The sequence below is a fragment of the Puntigrus tetrazona genome, chromosome 20, assembly GCF_018831695.1.
Source record: "Puntigrus tetrazona isolate hp1 chromosome 20, ASM1883169v1, whole genome shotgun sequence".
Classification (NCBI taxonomy): domain Eukaryota; kingdom Metazoa; phylum Chordata; class Actinopteri; order Cypriniformes; family Cyprinidae; genus Puntigrus; species Puntigrus tetrazona.
In genome coordinates, this window is record NC_056718.1 from 6,214,478 (window position 1) to 6,234,357 (window position 19,880).

The 19,880-nt window shown below is 37.6% G+C and overlaps 1 protein-coding gene across 2 annotated transcripts; it reads right to left on the reverse strand.

Moving 5' to 3' along the window:
* Positions 1-4,033: 4,033 nt before the first annotated feature.
* Positions 4,034-18,190, reverse strand: nid2b (nidogen 2b (osteonidogen)). 2 transcript variants are annotated; one of them, XM_043220009.1, is made up of 18 exons: positions 17,585-18,190; positions 17,078-17,377; positions 16,726-16,952; positions 15,843-16,228; positions 15,188-15,433; positions 14,896-15,096; positions 13,675-13,899; positions 13,426-13,572; positions 13,142-13,270; positions 9,671-9,793; positions 9,076-9,312; positions 7,915-8,139; positions 6,950-7,119; positions 6,735-6,864; positions 5,760-5,931; positions 4,758-4,915; positions 4,553-4,676; positions 4,034-4,478 (listed from the first exon to the last, which is right to left on the reverse strand). In XM_043220009.1, exons 1-18 carry the CDS (start codon positions 17,777-17,779, stop codon positions 4,370-4,372), a joined length of 3,504 nt encoding a protein of 1,167 aa, XP_043075944.1. In that variant the 5' UTR covers positions 17,780-18,190; the 3' UTR covers positions 4,034-4,369. The 2 variants fall into 2 exon arrangements, with proteins under 2 accessions (XP_043075944.1, XP_043075943.1); XM_043220008.1 differs by having other exon boundaries at positions 4,034-4,273; positions 4,370-4,478; positions 4,553-4,915.
* Positions 18,191-19,880: the final 1,690 nt, after the last annotated feature.

Below are 19,880 nucleotides of genomic sequence, written 5' to 3' on the forward strand. Positions count from 1 at the left end.
CATTTGTCTCTTGTAAACATTTTTTTTGGGCCTCAATTCAGTAACTTAAGGAAGATTCCCACAATACTCCAATCACTGTCCAGTCAGCTGCAAGCTTATAAATTATTAATAAATTGAACATGTGCGCAAACAAACTTATACACACATCTTATATCTTTCTCTAACACATTGTATATGATCTCAGTGCTCTACTTTACTGTAATATTGTGTTTTATAGCAGAGAGGGTTTATGTAACTCACTTCATGCGCAGGGTTCAGCAGGACAAAGGATGAACAAATACGTTTTCCTGGTAGAGGGTGTGGCCACACATTAATTAATTCAGTGTTTATTTGATGGCTTCTAACAATGAATAAAGTTCAAATAGAGTTTAGTTATATATAATCATTCTATCTATATATCTACACACACACACATATATATATGTATCTCAATGGATAACAGTGTTAAATGGTCCCAGTACTACAATATGTGTACAATTTAGAAAATTAAATCATAACTTATTTGCCTTGCTTAAGAAAGGACTCCAATGATGGTACCTTTTTTTACCAACTTTTTATAAATGTATTTACTTTTTTTGGAGGTAACAGGGTTGCACACAATATAGAGACATTTAGCACATCTAAACAGCATGTCATTAAAGTTCAAATTCATATATCTTTATAATACCACAGTGAACTGCGTATGGTTGTGATTTTGTTAATGATTGTGTACACAGAAGAGGGACAAGCCATAATGACTAAGATAAATGTAAAATCATCAATCGCCATTTATTGGATGTGTTTTAACTCCCTACTTTTCACGCTTGTTTAATGCTATATTGATAGTAGTATATATAACATATTTAAAACTTAAACAATGAGATCTGTGAAAGCAATGGGACACCAATTTGTACCCTATTCATGCTGCCGCAGTTAAACTGACTCTATCTTTCAAATGCTCGCGCCGACTCATAATCAGAAGCTCTTTGATGTAACACACAACCTTAACCGCAGAAGTGACCCCACCTATTTCTGTGTGTGTGTGTGTGTGTGTGTAATGAGAAAGGAGGAGGGTTTGTGTTTGTATAGAGGAGATGAACTGCGAGAGGTGTGCGTACGTGATCGTCCATGTGTGGAAACTCCTGGAGGTTATACATTAGTCTCAAATGGGCCTCAGACAGGGCCTTAGAACAATACTGACTGTTATATAACAACATCCATAGGAGCGCTTTGCACACAAATCCCCGGGTGCACGTCAAGATGTCATTCAATTTCCTGTCTCCATTCTTTCTTTCTTTTTCTCGCACGTGAATTTGAAATGAAAAAGACTAGGTATGTTGTTATTGCTTATTACTTGGTATAAAGCGTACCGTTTGGACAAAGTTGGCATGATTTTCAAAGACCTTAAGGAATTATATTGTCTCCGTTTTGCGTCACCGGATGCTCGGCCTGTGCAAATGTTTTGGGATGTTTATAATGAGTCTAGGACTTAAAATAGTACATGGTAGAGGACCGTAATTGAAAAAGCGAGTTGAGAGGCCTAAATAATTAAATGAAAGAAAAACAAGACTACAGCAAAAACTGTTCGTCGCACGCTATCTACCTGCACAAGTCTAATTGGACTCCACAGTCATGTCTATAATCATGCCTAGTTTCCCCATCTTAAATCTTCGCTGGCGTTTTTATGCATAGTCTACTTTCAGACAACGTTCGACTTTCATGAATCTGAGTATTTTCTTATGGTGCTTTGCATGGGAAGAGGGCTGTTTAGCATTCGCACTGCTGTTGCTCGGTATCAGATTCACTATATGTTTAACCAACAAGCATCTGGACGCTTCACCTGGCTTTGATGCCATGGAAACGGGCCTTGGGGTATAGATGTGTTTTTTGAGCGGAAAGTTTATCGTTTTATTAGCACTATTTTTATGTGTATATATATAAAATGTTCTGTAATGGTTATTTTTAGGTTCCAGAAAATAGGAAGGGCGTATGTGTGTGTTTGTATTTTTTCCTAATATATATATATATATATATATATATATATATATATATATTTATTTATTTATTTATTTATTTATTCATATTTACATAAAGAGAACTTTTCAGGCTAACCAAAAACAGATGATTTTGTAAACTGATAACTACACAAGCAGCGACGCAAGTGAGCAAATCTTCAATGTAAATTACTGAAAAAAAAAAAAAATATATATATAAAAATAATATATATATATATATATATATATATATATATATATATAATGTTTTTATTCTTAGAACTTGTTATGTTTAATTTCCTTTATTTTTCACAGAAAGAGATAATTCATCCAAAAATGACAATTCTGTCTAAAGTTACTCACCCTCATGTCGTTCTAAAACCATTAAAAGATGTCATTAAAAGCCTAATTTGTTGTCATATAAAGCAATCATATCTCTTCACAATACCCGTGACTTTTTTACAAGTTTTACAATTTTGTCTGACAAACAAACAAATTTGGTCTTTTTTAGGAAATTAAATCAATAAAAACCTTTTGTGGATCTTTGCTGTGTTTTCTCGGGTAAAAGCGTTAATTGTTTCATATTTATTTCACTAAAGCAAAAACTATGCATTCCATAAATGCATTCCAACCGCTTAAAAGACATCGATACAAACCACTTTTCAAGTTTAAATCCACCGAAGTTAATCTACTCTACTTTCTGTTTTGTTCAAAATTGGCAAATTCAGCATTTTGATTGGTCAGTTCGCCTGTCAATCAATCTCTTAGCGAAGGGTTGTCCTGCGGGGGTTGGCACAGAATCGATGACACAATTTCTCACTTTAATCATCAATAATGCATGCACCAAGAAGTTTTAATTATATATATATAAAAAATCATATATACACAACAACAAGCTGATGTTTCTTGAACCTCTTCGACTGTTACACGTCCAAATGAAATCCCATAATGCACATTGCTAAAAAGCCAGCTAGTTCCCCGTACAATAAACATTTAATCCAGAAGGAGTTAAGAGGATACGTGTCGGATCAGAGAAATATGCACTAACTGCACCCAATGGGCTCAAACAGCTCCCCCGGGTGCCCGATGGCTTCTATGACCGGGCCAAAGTTGGCAGCCCACCTCTGGGTATACGGCCGCTCCGTTGAACTCTCTGACCTGCTGGGGTCTGAGGCTGGAGCAGAGAAGCCAGTGCTGGCTGCCCTCCACAGGCTGGGAGGTCTGGCCTCCGCAGCGGTGAAGTCTTGCCGTCTGTTGGCGGTTCTCGTGCCTTGCGGGTAACCCATCCTGTTTGTTTAGCAATATCAAACCGAGGGTTTACAGAAACCCCATGGCAATGCTCAAATATTATTCCACACCTTCCCCGTGGACGAGAGAACCCAGCGAAGCTAGGCTCTGTTCAAACAAGGCCGAGGAGCTGTGGGAGCGATGTTGCGGAAGAGGTTCTCTCTGCTCTTAAACCCTTGTGTTTTTGGCCCTGTACTGAGGGTCAGACTAAATTAACCATTATGTGTCAACATTATTTTAGACAGTGGGAATTTTCCATTGCGGTTGAGGGCCAAATTGCTCTCATCCTGTGCAGGGAGACTGACAGGCATAATATGAAAGCAGTGCAAATACAAATACTTATTTGTGTGTTGTACAACTTTATTGAATGCGCGAAACACATTTTTAAATAGAAAAAGACGTCTTATAAAGAAAAGCCAAACTTTCTATCTGAAGTGTTTTTAATTTACACACTCAGGGCCATTCACTCTTTTGTGATAAACTCCAAAACGTAGTTAGTGGCGCCATCTATTGGTAAAAATACTGATCTTAATATATTTTGGGATGTTTTGGATGGCATTAGTGTTATTACTGTTAACAAAAACAATTACATATTTAAAAAAAAAAAACTATTAAGACGTTTTGTAAGTTTAAATATCACATACATGGGCAATTATTTAAAATTCACTGAAATCACTGAAATTAAAGTGTAAAATAAAAATAACGTGATCTTTTTAAATAAATGTTTTATCTTATATTTAAAATATTTTAAATAAGATTTTTTTAAACACACACACACACACATATAAATTATATATATAATACACTAGAAATGAAAATATAATTAAAATCTTATTTAAAAAATACTAAAACTATATATATATATATTTAGAAACACTGGGTTGGATTTCATTAGCAAATAATTCGGCAAATAAATCTTCCTCAGTTTTGGTTTGGTTTATTTTCATTTATTTACTTTCTGTTACAGTACCAAAAATCCATATAGTCTACATAAGTGCAGAGTCCACAGGTCTCTAGAAGTGAACATACATAGACAGGAAAAGAAACAATCAGGAATTCTTTACTGCTTTCAAAACTAGTCAAAAATAGAAATAAAAATGTCTGCTTACCTATAGACATCGTGACGGAATAACTGTAATCCCGTATAAGTGTGACTGCTGAATAGGGAGATACGCGGTGTTTTCTCCAGTGCTTTGATCTATCACCATTATCCCGTCTCTGTAAGGACATTCCCATCGTAAATATGGAAACACCGAGAGCGGCCGGATCACGTTAAGTCATCAGAGACTCACCTCTCCCAGTCGGTGTAGTAAAAGTGTCTGTCATAGACGGCCAGACTGAACGGATAATTCAGAGCGTCCTTAAACACACGTCTCTCAGTCCCATCAGGAGATATGCACTCCAGTTTCTTCGTTCCTAGTGATTTAGTAGACGTTTGTCTTAAATTTGCACTACAGATATGCCAGATGCTATATAGTTTTTTGTGTAAACTCTTACCTGCATCTGCCCAGCACAGGTGATCTGTGTCGAAGTCCAGCGTCAAGGCATTGGGTAGCACGAGCCCCTCTTGCACCAGTACTTTCCTCTTATGTCCCTCCACCGATGAGCTCTCTATTTTGGGAGCGTCACGGTTCCAGTCGGTCCAGTATAAAGTTCTGAGTGGCGTGTGCAGCAGATAAACATTTCAGAACGCTTGACAGAAAACAACTGCGCTGTTTAATGCAGGAACACGTAATAAAGCCGTCAGTGTATACGATGTGATATGTGAGATGATGGTCCTGTCAAACAATTAATCGTGATTAATCCCATCCAAAATAAAAGTGTTTGTTTGCATAATATACGCGTTTTTATATTTATTATGTTTATAGAAATACACAAATGTACAATATATATTTTGAAAATATTCACATTTATATTCATGTAATTTGTATTCTAAATAAATATATTTAATATATAAACATATTTTTTCTGAAATATATACACATGTATATGTGTATATATATATATATATATATATATATATATATATATATATATATATATATATATATATAATTAGAAAAATAAACAAAAACATATGTGTGTATATAGTTGTATATATATATATATAAATTGCATCACAGAAATATTTTTTTAAATATATAATATTAATATATAATTGAATAACATTATGTATTTTATTAATTATTATTGTTATTGGTTTTTATAATAATAAAAATTATCAAAATCACAATAATGGTAATTTTCCTGTTTTATTTTTATTTTTGGAGAATAAGAGCCTTCTTCCAGACACAAATGTACTAACCCTAAATGCATTGATGTACTGAAATGTATAAAAAGTATTCATTATAATATATATACACTATAAACATTATATTTTTTATAAAACAAAACTTCTGCTTCCAACCTATATGTATTTGTTTGATGAAGCCTTGAAAGAATTCATGTATGCATAATGGTAAATATAAAAATAAAGAATTTAGATCATATCTGACTGACCCACTCTTAGAGTCCACTACGATTGCTCTGGGATTCACCAAATCTGAATCAATCAGCACTGTTCTGTTCCTGCCGTCTAGATCGGATGTCTCGATCCTGTCTTTCCCACTGTCCACCCAGAACAACTTCCTGTGCACAGCGTCTACCGCAAGTCCCTCTGGCTGAACCAACCCTGGAATTTCACATTGCAGAATTAGGAAATAATGAAAGAATATGTTGCTGATACAACCATCATAATTCCCCATAATTAAATTGCCACATATGACAGACAGATAGACAGACAGACAGACAGACAGAGAGAGAGATAGATAGATAGATAGATAGATAGATAGATAGATAGATAGATAGATAGATAGATAGATAGATAGACAGACAGACAGATAGATAGATAGATAGACAGATAGATAGATAGATAGATAGACAGACAGAGAGATAGATAGATAGATAGATAGATAGATAGATAGATAGATAGATAGATAGATAGATAGATAGATAGATAGACAGACAGACAGATAGATAGATAGACAGATAGATAGATAGATAGATAGACAGACAGAGAGATAGATAGATAGATAGATAGATAGATAGATAGATAGATAGATAGATAGATAGACAGACAGACAGATAGATAGATAGATAGATAGATAGATAGACAGACAGAGAGATAGATAGATAGATAGATAGATAGATAGATAGATAGATAGATAGATAGATAGATAGATAGATAGATAGATAGATAGATAGATAGACAGACAGACAGACAGATATATAGATAGACAGTTAGAGAGAGAGAGATAGATAGATAGATAGATAGATAGATAGATAGATAGATAGATAGATAGACAGACAGAGAGATAGATAGATAGACAGACAGACAGATATATAGATAGACAGTTAGAGAGAGAGATAGATAGATAGAGAGATAGATAGATAGATAGATAGACAGACAGATAGACAGACAGATAGACAGATCACCTTGGCTGATAACAGCCTCTGGCTCAGACCCAAATTCTAAAAGTGCTCTGTTAATGTTATGTCGTCCAAAATCTGTCCAGTACAGCATGTTCTCCTGACAGTCGTAGTCTATTCCAAGCACAATGGAGTCCTGCGATGATGATCACACATTATTATCTCCGCTCAATCAGACAACAGGATTTGGATTTCATTCGATCTGAGTTATGAGTGTCTACCTTCAGGGCTAGTAAAACAGTGGACTTCTCTTGAACTGGCTCTGTTTCATCAAGAGGAATGACTCCAATCTGCGAGGCTTGTGTGTAAACGATAGCAGGCCCTGAAGGGGAGGAGCTTATGACTGGATACATCAGTGCATTGTGTAGCGGGGCTGGGTCACCTGAGATACCTGACGGGGAAAAAGAGCAGACGTCACGAGAGAGCGGCTCCGGTCAACAGAACTTCTCGTGAGACCGGCATATCATCTAAATCCTACGTCGTCTACTCTCTGGTGAACTTGTGTATGACAGCTGTAACAATATTTATGGATACCTTGGCGCACTTTTTAGCGAGACACAAAATACGTACCAACAAGTACATATCACTGCACTTTCCAAAAGAGATGGCAGTAAAACTCAGTAAAACTAATTCAAATCTGTGTAAAAGTACGTTGAAATGGCTCAGTTACATCAGCAAATGTGTTTTTATATCAGTTTTGCATTTGTTAACACTATCAGGTTCAGGTTTAGGTTTGGATTTGGTGTAGAGCTTATTTCCAACATGATTGAAATTGAAAAGCTGTTTTATTTTAGATAGCCCAGGTTAAACCTTCTCAGACGCCGCCATTTTGAAATCAATAATACTGTTCAGTTTGTCTCATTATTCTTTCAGCCAATAATGTATTATTGAAGTACTATTGATTATAAAATTAGACTTTTTTTAAAGTTACAGATGACGAATATTCTTGCAAATAGTATAGTTGTATGTTAGCTTTAATGTCATACTGCATCCACACCACTAGATGTCAGTGTAAAGTAAAAAAAAAATGTTTGTATCAAGCTGTGAAACATAAACCAAAAAAACCCTTTGTGTACACAGCTTAGTTTAATGCTTTAACTCTACGATTCAGCAAAATATTCGCTGAAATGTTTCTTTTTGCTCTCATCCGTGTAAAATGCGCATCCAAAATAACTTTGTTACTCACAGGGGGGCTTTACATCGTGGTAAGACCGCGTCCCGACGATTTCGATGCCTTGGAGGTCCACACACCAGCAGAAAGTGCTGTTACCGTAACACTGCACAGGCAGGAAGTTCCCGTGAGCGTCACACAGGGGCATGTAGTCCCGAGGGGACGGCTGACCGTTATAATGAGTCAGGAGTGAAAGCCTCCAGCGCTCACACACAGTCTCGGCACGGGGAAGCAGGGCCGCTGGGTAAGACACACAGCGCACTGTCACCATGTTTCTACTGAAAAAACATTTTTCATTTCACTTTTTTTTTTTTCCTCTGACCACTGACCGCATGCATATATCATGCCTCAATGAATGACTGTGTGAGCGTTAATTACAGTTAGGCCGTCTCATGAGGGATAATTATGTCATATATAGCTGGAAATGAATACCGCTCCTACAACACACACACAGAGTGTAACGGCATGAACAGGATGTGTGTGTCTGTCTTTTAAATGTCTCAGATTTTGCTATATGTTTCTGATCCTTTGAATTTTCAACAACTTAAATGCCATTGGAACAAGATACTTAAAAAAAAACGGTATATAGATGTTCTTTTTAGAGTTTAATAATAATAAGAAGAAAATATCATATATTACACTATATATAATCGTAAAAACACAATCGCATCTAAATGTTTTTATGCAATATGTGTGTGTTATATGTATATTTATTGTGTATATATAAATACACACACATGCGATATATATTACATATGTAGTGACGTATATTTTTATATTTGTAGAATTTATATTATATAGAAATTTTTTTCTCTTAAATATACATGTGTGTGTGTTTATATATACATAATAAATGTACACCATACACGCATATATTTACGTAAACAAAAACATTTTGAATGCGATTTGTCTAGATTTTGATTATGATTTATTTATTTATTTATTTAAGTAACGGATTACTTATTCTTTTTTAAGTTAGCTTTAATAACCCTGGTAAATACCACAGGAAGCTTCGATAATAACAATAACAAAATAACATTTGCCCAAATTACTGCTTTCACTGTATTTTTGGTTAAATAAATGCATAAGAGACTGCTTTAAAAAAAGAAGCGTATATCTGACCGAATCAAAAGTTAGCAAGCAATAGCTGCAGAATGTGAGGCCACGAATCCATACCTGGTTGATCACAGTTGGCATGCGCTGTGCCAGGCATGGTCCTGGTGCCCACTCGCTCCTGCCCTCTACCGTCCACACACCAGCAGTGTCCAGTGCTTCCCAGGCACTGCAGGGGCTTGTACTGCCCTTTCTCATCACACTGAGGAATGAAGGCCTCCAGGCTGGGGTAGATGCTTAGACTCTCCTGCAGACTTTCTCTGTGCTGCTGACACACAGTTAAGGGAGGCCTGGCCTTCTCTAGTGGAGAAAACAAAAACTAAACTGAGAACTGTGAACATTTAAATACGTTATATGGCGTGACAGCAATCCAACTGAGATGATCAAACTCCATAAATGTAGCAAATACATCAGTATACTATGAGAATACTTTCTTTAAACCAAGTCCTGGAACAAAAAAACGTAGTTCCAGGAACACGTTCTACTTGTTTCAAGTGCAATTTGAATGATTAAACAACTCGTACGCGTTGATTGATTAATGATACGCAGCTGAACATAATATTTGACTTGATCGTCGGACTTGTGTTACAAGCAAAGAGAACAGTCTTTTACTGAGCTGACGAGCATTGCGTGTGGCTTGATTAATGCTGTGGTTTACGTGGTGGTTGGCAGAGGAAGCCGTCGCCCTCGTATTCGGGCCAGCACTGGCAGTGGAAGGAGCCCCGGGTGTTGAAGCAGGAAGCAAACGCATGACAGGGCTGAAGAAAACATTCATCGATATCTGTGAAAAAAAGAATGATGGGCCTCCTGTGAAATGAAGCTCTCGAACGCGCGCCATATGTGTGGTTACATAAATTACACTCGTGTCCTCGTGTGTGAAAGTGTTTAATAAATGTCTGCGTTGAATGAACGTGATACATGAATGACCGTAAATTGTGCATAAAATAATTCTTATTAATTTGCGTCTTTTTACAAACGATCTACACAGACATTGTTAGCCAAATATTTAATTGTCCATCCAGCGCTTCTTTGTTAGTAACAAAATAACCACATTTTATATATATATACAGACGTGGACAAAATTGTTGGTACCCTTTGGTCAATGAAAGAAAAACTCACAATGGTCACAGAAATAACTTTAATCTGACAAAAGTAATAATAAATAAAATTCTATAAATGTTAACCAATGAAAGTCAGACATTGTTTTTCAACCATGCTTCAACAGAATTATTAAAAAAATAAACTCATGAAACAGACCTGGACAAAAATGATGGTACCCCTAACTTAATATTTTGTTGCGCAACCTTTTGAGGCAATCACTGCAATCAAACGCTTCCTGTAACTGTCAATGAGACTTCTGCACCTCTCAGCAGGTATTTTGGCCCACTCCTCATGAGCAAACTGCTCCAGTTGTGTCCGGTTTGAAGGGTGCCTTTTCCAGACTGCATGTTTCAGCTCCTTCCAAAGATGCTCAATAGGATTGAGGTCAGGGCTCATAGAAGGCCACTTTACAATAGTCCAATTTTTTTCCTCTTAGCCATTCTTGGGTGTTTTTAGCGGTGTGTTTTGGGTCATTGTCCTGTTGCAAGACCCATGACCTGCGACTGAGACCAAGCTTTCTGACACTGGCTAGTACATTTCTCTCTAGAATTCCTTGATAGTCTTGAGATTTCATTGTACCCTGCACAGATTCAAGACACCTGTGCCAGACGCAGCAAAGCAGCCCCAGAACATAACAAAGCCTCCTCCATGTTTCACAGTAGGGACAGTGTTCTTTTCTTGATATGCTTCATTTTTTCGTCTGTGAACATACAGCTGATGTGCCTTGGCAAAAACTTCGATTTTTGTCTCATCTGTCCACAGGACATTCTCCCAGAAGCTTTGTGGCTTGTCAACATGTAGTTTGGCATATTCCAGTCTTGCTTTTTTATGAGTTTTCAACAATGGTGTCCTCCTTGGTCGTCTCCCATGTAGTCCACTTTGGCTCAAACAACGACGGATGGTGCGATCTGACACTGATGTTCCTTGAGCATGAAGTTCACCTTGAATCTCTTTAGAAGTCTTTCTAGGCTCTTTGTTACCATTGGATTATCCGTCTCTTAGATTTGTCATCAATTTTCCTCCTGTGCCACGTCCAGGAGGTTGGCTACAGTCCCATGGATCTTAAACTTCTGAATAATATGTGCAACTGTAGTCACAGGAACATCTAGTTGCTTGGAGATGGTCTTATAGCCTTTACCTTTAACATGCTTGTCTATAATTTTCTTTCTGATCTTGAGACAACTCTTTCCTGATCCTCTTGAGGTACACCATATCACCAAACAAGGCCCGTCCTTTGCTTCCTTGGTCCATGTCGAGTGAGGTACACATATATCACCAAACAACACAGTGATTACCTGGAGCCATATATATAGGCCCAATGGCTGATTACAAGGTTGTAGACACCTGTGATGCTAATTAGTGGACACACCTTGAATTAACATGTCCCTTTGGTCACATTATTTTCAGTGTTTTCTAGGGGTACCATCATTTTTGTCCATGCCTGTTTCGTGAGTTTATTTTTTTAAATAATTCTGTTGAAGCATGGTTGAAAAACAATGTCTGACTTTCATTGGTTAACATTTATAGAATTTTTATTTATTATTACTTTTGTCAGATAACAGTTATTTCTGTGAACATTGTGACTTTTTCTTTCATTGACCAAAGGGTACCAACAATTTTGTCCACGTCTGTATATATATTCTTCATAAAAGTTATGACTTGTCCACACCCCCCTAAGATGGCTCATTTAAACATGCTCCTACTTTTCTACGTCACAGAGTGGGATTATTTTCAAACACTGTCCAAATGTTTATGCAAAGAAAGAAGGCGGAGCTATTATTCTCGCTGTAGTGTTGCTGCAGGCGCCATGTTCTGGAGACGCTGTGTTTTCACTGTGAAATTACTTACTAAAAGAGGACACAACTAGAAATCGGTGCTTAAGTTGTATTTACGTCACTGTTCCAGAACAAATCAACCCAAATATCAAGAGTGTGGATCACTATAAAATGGAGCAGTTCTAACTCGAAGTCTAACTAATAGTGCCGGGACACGGCATCACATTATGTTAACATTTGCTTGCTGTATTCGGCCAATCACAATGCACTGGATAGCTGGCCAATCAGAGCATACCTCGCTTTTTTAAAATGATGAGCTTTGTACAAATCGTACAAACGTCATTTACTTGATTTGTTCAAAAACAAAGATTCATTCATAAATGCTGTTTTGCTTGGAGACGGCCGTTTATTGAGATATTCTGTATAAGCAGTAGTTATGGGAGATTTTCAAAACTCTGATTTAACTGAGCTGTTTTGCTTTGCGAAATTATTATAGTTTCGGAGCACTGTGGTGTAATTTATAACAGAAGCATAAATGTTTAAACTTTCTAGAATGCAAACTGTAAATGTTTTCATGAAAGCATAAGCTGTGCAATGTGATCTTCCTATGAAGTGTCTGTATAATCTGTAGTGCTTATTTTGTATTTTTAGAGATAGCTTGGCTAATCAGGCCAGTCAGAGACTATTATCCAAAGTAGATTTTATTGTATTTGTGTATTTGTCATTAAAACATAGTCTATGTCATAAACTCACTCAAGATAATTGAAAACCATAATGAACCATCTGACATGGGTTCATGAAATGAACAAATGAATTTAGAAACTTTTAGGCTTTGCCAGTTTGAAACACACTCAAGATCACTGATTAACGATAAAAGATTCAAAAGGGTTTCAAAGCTGAATGAAGCAGGAACATATTCTGTTTTTCATTACTATTGCTTTTATGCATATTAAAAATGTCTTAGACGGAATACTAAATGTCTTTGAAAATAAAAGTAGTTGTAAACAAAGCTGAAAAAAATTACAAAAGCAAATTAAAACAAACTCTAAACAGACTTCTTTTTGTTTGAAATAATGTCAAGTTTATTCTTTCATTTCACTTGAATTACTATCAGGACCTCACAAGCACTGGTGGTCTGATTACGACTATGATTAACTGCTTCCAAGGCCTAAAAATGTTTACTATGTATTAGGAATCATCTACTCACAGCAACCAAATTCTCGTACTCGTATTACAATATACTGAACACTTACCCACACACACGTGCAAATCCGCATCAAACTCATAGCCGGAGTGACAGTTGCAGTGATGGCCACCCGGCATGTTCACACACTGGGAGTGAGGACCGCAGGAACTGAGCCCCTCGGCGCACTCGTCTACATCTGGACCAGTGATTCAAAACCCAAGAGAGCCATTCAGAACTTTAACTAAGGCAGTAATTCAATAAAAGCGTGAGATTATGACGCACGTTCTCTAAAAGAGCAGTCATAGCAAGCGCCTTGATGTCAAAATATGACATTGAGGACCACTGAAATACCATAGCAGTTGCGTCCATCCCCCAGGAAGCCCATGGCACACTGACAATGGTAATGAGTGCCGTCTCCTGGCAGGCAGAGAGCCATGGGGTCACAGCTGTGCTTCCCTGTTGTACAGGGGTTCACTTCAAAAAGCGCAGGCAGCTCCCCTGATAACATGAAGAATATCCTCAACGAGGTCCACAATGTTCTGAAACAGAACTAATAATGACCCACATTGTACAATGTTTCGGTTACCGGTGTGTTCTTACCTCCTACAGGTCCCACTTTGTTGGTTATGGCATATCTAAGGGTGGTTCCTTCTGTGAACGTGACCATCAGATGCTCCACGTTCAGCTGCTGAAAGTCCGGTACAGTCCATGGACTGTGCTCACAGCTACGGAAACTCGTGTTCTGCTGCAGCATGTAGGAGAACGTCTCGGATCCACCATTTTCGGACACCACCGTGTACTCTCGCAGTGAAGATGACGTCACAACTGAGCCAGACACAAATTAGATTACCGATGATACCCAAAGAACACAAACTAAAGCATTAGCCTTGGACTCGAATGGGCTTTTGCATTTTAAATAAACAATAGACATCAATAATAGACATTAATGTTCAATAAAGAGTTAGGTTTTTTATTATATATTATTGGAATTAATATTTATTCAATATGCGACATAGCTTTGGAAATTTGATTGGCTGAGGGGTGTTGATATCCACTGGAATCATTCCGTTTATGGAAGTCCATTTCCAGCATATAAGAAGAAAATACTTATCATGTTTACTGTTTATCTCATCATTTTGACTTAAAAATTTTACTTAAAATGTAGTATCTGTAAATGTAGTAGTATTTTACGTTGTGACAGTCTCAGAATAATCTCAATCTTAGTATCTCAGAATCTCATGATTTATTTTATAAATCATTTTAGTTTTATCTCATAGCTTAGTAACTCAATTTTAACTTCGTCTTATGACTTAGTATCTCATAATTTTGGTTTAATCTCAATTTTGATTTATCATATCATAGTTTGAATTTTGTCATAACTTAGGATCTCATTGTTTTTGACAGTCTCAAGATTTAGTATGTCACAATTTCAGCTTTATCTCATGAATGAGCATCTCATAATGTGACTTTGTCTCATAAGATATTTAGAGTATAAGTATCTTGTAATTTCAGCATTTTTTAAGGCATAATTTGGAATTGCATCCTGTGACATACTCTCATCATTTTATCAGTTTTTATTTATTTATGTATGATTTTTACCCCTTTTCTCTGTGTTGTCACGTTCTATACAGAATGTCTGAGGTGAAGATTTCTTGAGTTTTAGTTGAACTTGCTTTGGAGCTATTCTCATTGGTGGAGAATATATAGAGAAAGAAATTGTCTAAATCTGAAGTTACTCGGTAACAATCAATGTGAAATAACATGGAATTGATTTAAAACGAACCCTAGTCAATACCCTCTAGTATTGTTTACAAGAATTACCTGATTGGTTGTATTGGTAGGTCTCTTCAAATGGCAGAATATGTACTTTAGCACCATCGGGAATGCTTGGTAAATCTCCATTGATTCTAATATCAAAATTCAAGTGGTTGAATGAATCCAGTCCTTCAGCCTCTTGAATAATCGTAACGCGCTGACCTTGTGGGCTGAAGACCAGCTCTGCCTGATGAGAAAACTCCGCACCTGAAGAAAATTTGTTTTCCTTCTTTACATTTTTTTAATGATCTGTGTGACATAAAGTAATGAAGCTTCATATAAGGAAAAACAGTCGCACCGGTTATGCTGTAGCCATTCAGATGGTTCTGGAGCTCAAGAGCCAACAGCCAGCCAAATGTGGAGACCAGCGGGCTCACAGCCATCAGAGCCCAGCCTGCCTGAGATGGGACAGGACTTACGGAGATGTATACGCGACCTTCTCCCACCACAGCAAAGCCATGGATGTCCACATTGTTTAGCTGAACTTTGGTGTCTCCAGCCGAAACAAGGCCACTCAGTTTTCCACTTAAAGGCTGAGAAATGCCTGCAAATCAGATTTATTAGAAAATAATGCTAAAGTAAAGTCCCTTTAAGGCAAGTCATGTCACCCGACGGCCAGTCAGAATACTGACTGTTTCTATAGCAACCGGGACACTTCTAATGGGTCTTTCATTAAAGAAGGCAGGGGTTCCTGCGATTTAGTCGCCATATTCAGTATTGCTTTTTTCCCATTCAAAACTATAGGAGTGACTACTCTTGGGTATTCTATAGTTTATGGTCATTTCTATGACCATAAGGCCCCCAGATTATCAAAACTATCTTAATTTGTGTTATGAAGATGAACAAATGTCAATGAACAATGAAATTACATGAATAGGGCCTAATTATTGACTAATGATTGAACTATCCCTAGGTATCATAGTCATAATAAATGACACAACAAGAAAACTCACCCATAGGTAAACATTGTCTGCCATTGCCATAGTAACCAGAACGGCAATGACAGCAAGGACCAGTTGGATAATCTGTGCAGTAACCATCATAAGAACAGAATTTCAGGTGCAGGCCACACATTTTGGTCACATTATTTGAAGTAGCTTCCTTTAGCGACTTTTGAGCAAGTGAAGCTGGGATGTCCATTTGGTCCTTAAAAGTAGGCTTATCTGCAGGCATGTTTTTTTCTACTGAAATGTAGAAATCTTCATCCGTGTTGCTGTGCAAGCTACCAAAACCTACTGAATCAGACTTGGGAACGGAAGCAGGAACTACCTTCCGGAATGGCAGCCTGCTGGATCCGATGTGGAAAATCCACAGTCCATTTACCCCCGTGTTCCCTGCCCTGAGGGTTGTGCAAGTAACACAATTATGTTGTGCTATATATACATTATTATATACAATTTTACATAAATAACTTTATATTAGGTGGCCTTAACTTCTTTGTACTCACATTTAAATGATCCATTTGGTACAACGCACTTATTGTGTACATACATGTTTTTGCATTGTACTTAATAATACCTATATGTAATTGCATCTGTAATTAATTACATTTATAATTACATTGTTGACCCATCCTTTACGTCCCCAACCTTACCCAAATCCCACCTCACTGGCAGGAGAAGTGTTTTGCAATACAGCGTGAACACAATAAGTACTTGCGTAGTAGTTAAAGCCACCTAATATAAAGTGAGATCAATAACTTAACATAAATAATAGAGCTAATACTGCATTTAATAAGAAATGTTAACAAACTGAAAGTTTTATCGACATGCTGCGTGATTTCAATACACAGAAAGACAACAGAAATAATAATAAAAAAAAGTTGAATGCACTTACTTATAGAGGTTCTCGCTGGTCTCATTAGAGCCAAACAAACTGTAGAAGAGCTCTTCTGTGGAAGATGTATCACCTCTATTAAAGCCAGCCTGAGGTTTAGCTTGTCTTTTTGACATGTTTGTATGATTGTAACTGATATTTGACAACTTCTGCTCATCCTCTGGGTACAGGAACAAGGCATATGTATCTGATTTATTGCAGGCCAGCACGACCTGGAAACTGGTTACCTGAATGGTAAAAACAGCAAAGCTAATATTCATAATAATAACTTTATCAATCAAACTATTACTACATTTGAAACATTTACGCTGTGGATAAAATGAAGGATGAAGGAATGATGAAAAAAAGTTACACAGTATGTAAATGGGAGCTGGAGCCCTTCCTCTTCACAGACAACATTGTCCCATGTGGCGATGACTGTGTGGCTGGACTTAAATGCAGAACCAGCAAAACCTTGCTGCACCATTTCAGAAGCTCGGTTTAATACATCTGATGATTCCTCTGCACGGTAAAACACAGATCCTTTCCCCGGTCCTGAACTGATGTCTGTCAGGAAAGGTACGATGGCAGAGAAGCTGAGAGGAAACATGTTTCTTAAATACTGAATCTCTTCGGGTGGAGGCTGAAGGGACAAGAACCCATTTGTGGAAACCTGAGGAATCACATTTTAAGCTTCAGATGCTGCATTTGGGTTACATGCATGATTTTACTCAATTTATTTTAGTCATTTATTTGTATGGATACAGTACGAAAACCAGTACAAAACTAAAAGAAAACGCATTTTGCATGATGCATCATAGCAATAATGAAGAAATGTTTAATAAAATACAATTTAAATGCAACGAAACCAGTGGCTTACATAAAGAATGTTGAACTGGACGTCGTAGAACTGTAATGGCTTTTTTGTCTTGAGGGCTTGAGAGACTTCATCATCACCATCCTGAAGAACCGAATCTCCTTCAGATAATCCATAAGGGAAAAACGTGTCCTTCTGAATTGCATTCATTAAACAAACATTTGTAAAAAGCAAAGCAAGTACCCAGCAGTTCTTCATTTCGAGAGGGAGCAGCTTCGATCTGGAGCGCTTAAATATAATTGTCCCTGCAGAAGTTCGTGAGATGTGACGATGCGGACGCTTCAAATGAAAGGATGCCTAAACCACAATCCACAAAGCTACCAAAACGTCTGTGGGAGGGTTTTGGGAGGCGAGTGCAAAGCATTCAAATGCACAAATGTTCTGGTGGTGGACCATCAAAATAAAGAGTTAGCAAATAATAAGTTAACAATCTCCTATACTCTAATGACTGCTAGTTGACATGAAGTTTTAAAACTACTTATAGTTAATAGATTATCTATATAATATCAAAATAAAGTGTTACCGTAAGAAAAAAATTTATGAATTTCTTTCTTCTGACAGAATTCTCATTTTGGGGTGAACTCCTTAAAGTACTTTCATTTCAAGGAGTGTGGATTCTTGGAATCCTTGGAATTTCCTTTTAAATATGTAATTTTAGACATCACAGAGAAAGCCTAAATAATGAGCATAAGTATTTTTTATGTGTTTTGAACTTCACATCATCCTGCTGTGACCTACATACATTTATGTTGCTGGTAAAAAAAAATTCTATTCAATTCATAGCATTTTCCTGAACGTGAAGTTTTGTCATATTTTTGGATTTTTTGATGACTAAATGTCTCTGGGCTGCAGAAATATATTTATAATTTAATACATTTTTTTTTATAATTTGTACTGCTTTGCAAACATGGAGTGCATAGAAGACCAGAGTTTCACAGGGGCTCATTTCTGGCCTCGTATAGGACACAATGATCAGTTTGTTTCTTACAAACAAGCAGCTTTTCACTTCACAATACGTCAACTAATGCACTCAAATGGTGTAGATTACTTTATTGTGATTTGCACTCTCATTCTGATGGCACGCATTCACTGCAGAGGATCCACGTTTTGATGAAGAAACAAACTCATCTGTTTTGGCTAGCAACATTGGTAACACTTTTTATTATGAACTAGTTTCTTTTTAGCATGTATATTACCATATTGACTGTTTATTAGTAAAGGACATATTAACCCCTTGTTCTGCATGACCATGTTTTAGAGCCCTTTAAACACCATGCCTACCCTCCTTATTACTAAGCAGCAAATTAGGCCACATTCAATCAGCACCAGAATAAGGTTATCAGTCATGTATTTAGGATTAACAACCATATTTTCTTTACTTACAAGGAATACAAGCTTGACTTCCTTGACCTCTGACTTCTGCTGTTGTGACACTTCTTGACCTGTAAAGAAATCACATTCACTAGATGTGATGGTGCATTAGATGAGCACCATTGCTGCGCCATCTCCCAGACATTCACTAGATGTGCATTCCAGACATCCTCAAACCTCCCCAGCATCTTCCACCTCTGCCTTATCCTCTGCTGCGAAAAGTGAACCATTCCAGTTCAGACTATTGTTAACGCGGATATCGCGAAGACCACGCCTACCTCCAAGCAGGAATGGTTTCTCCAATCACCACTCCTCAGTCCAGACATCCTCAAACCAACCAACTCCCGAGGAAACTCCCCAGCATCTTCCTTCATACCAAGTAAAAGGCCTTCACCCAGTCTAGGCTAGACCCCGGATCCAGCAACAAGCAGCTCACGATCTTCAGACCAATCTTTCAGCCGATTCCGCACATGTCCTCAAGCTACTAGCATGGCCAGGACATACCACAGCCACAAGCGTAGCGCAATCTCCAACCCTGAATCTACCCTACCCAAAATCCCCATGGCCCCCAGCCCCAATATCCATTCTAAGTTAGCCTCAGCCCTCCACATCAGCCCCTGTGCCTAGCATGGCAACCCGAGCACAAGACCACCCAGGCTCTAGCGCCCCCCACCCCCTTTTTCTCTAACCCCCCGTCTAACCCTGGAGCCGATCAAATTGCTGGGCCACTCCTGCTGACGGCTCAATCTTTTCCAGCTGCTATTCTTTCTTCTTATCCTCTCGATCACGCTCTTGGAGTCGTACTAAGTGCGAGCCCTTCTTTCCCCTCAACACTTCCCATGCCGGTCCGCCCTTTACCCTTTCCACAGCCAAACCTCTCCCCATGCCACCAAATGCCCTCGCACTGGATCCTCCTTCTATCTCCAAT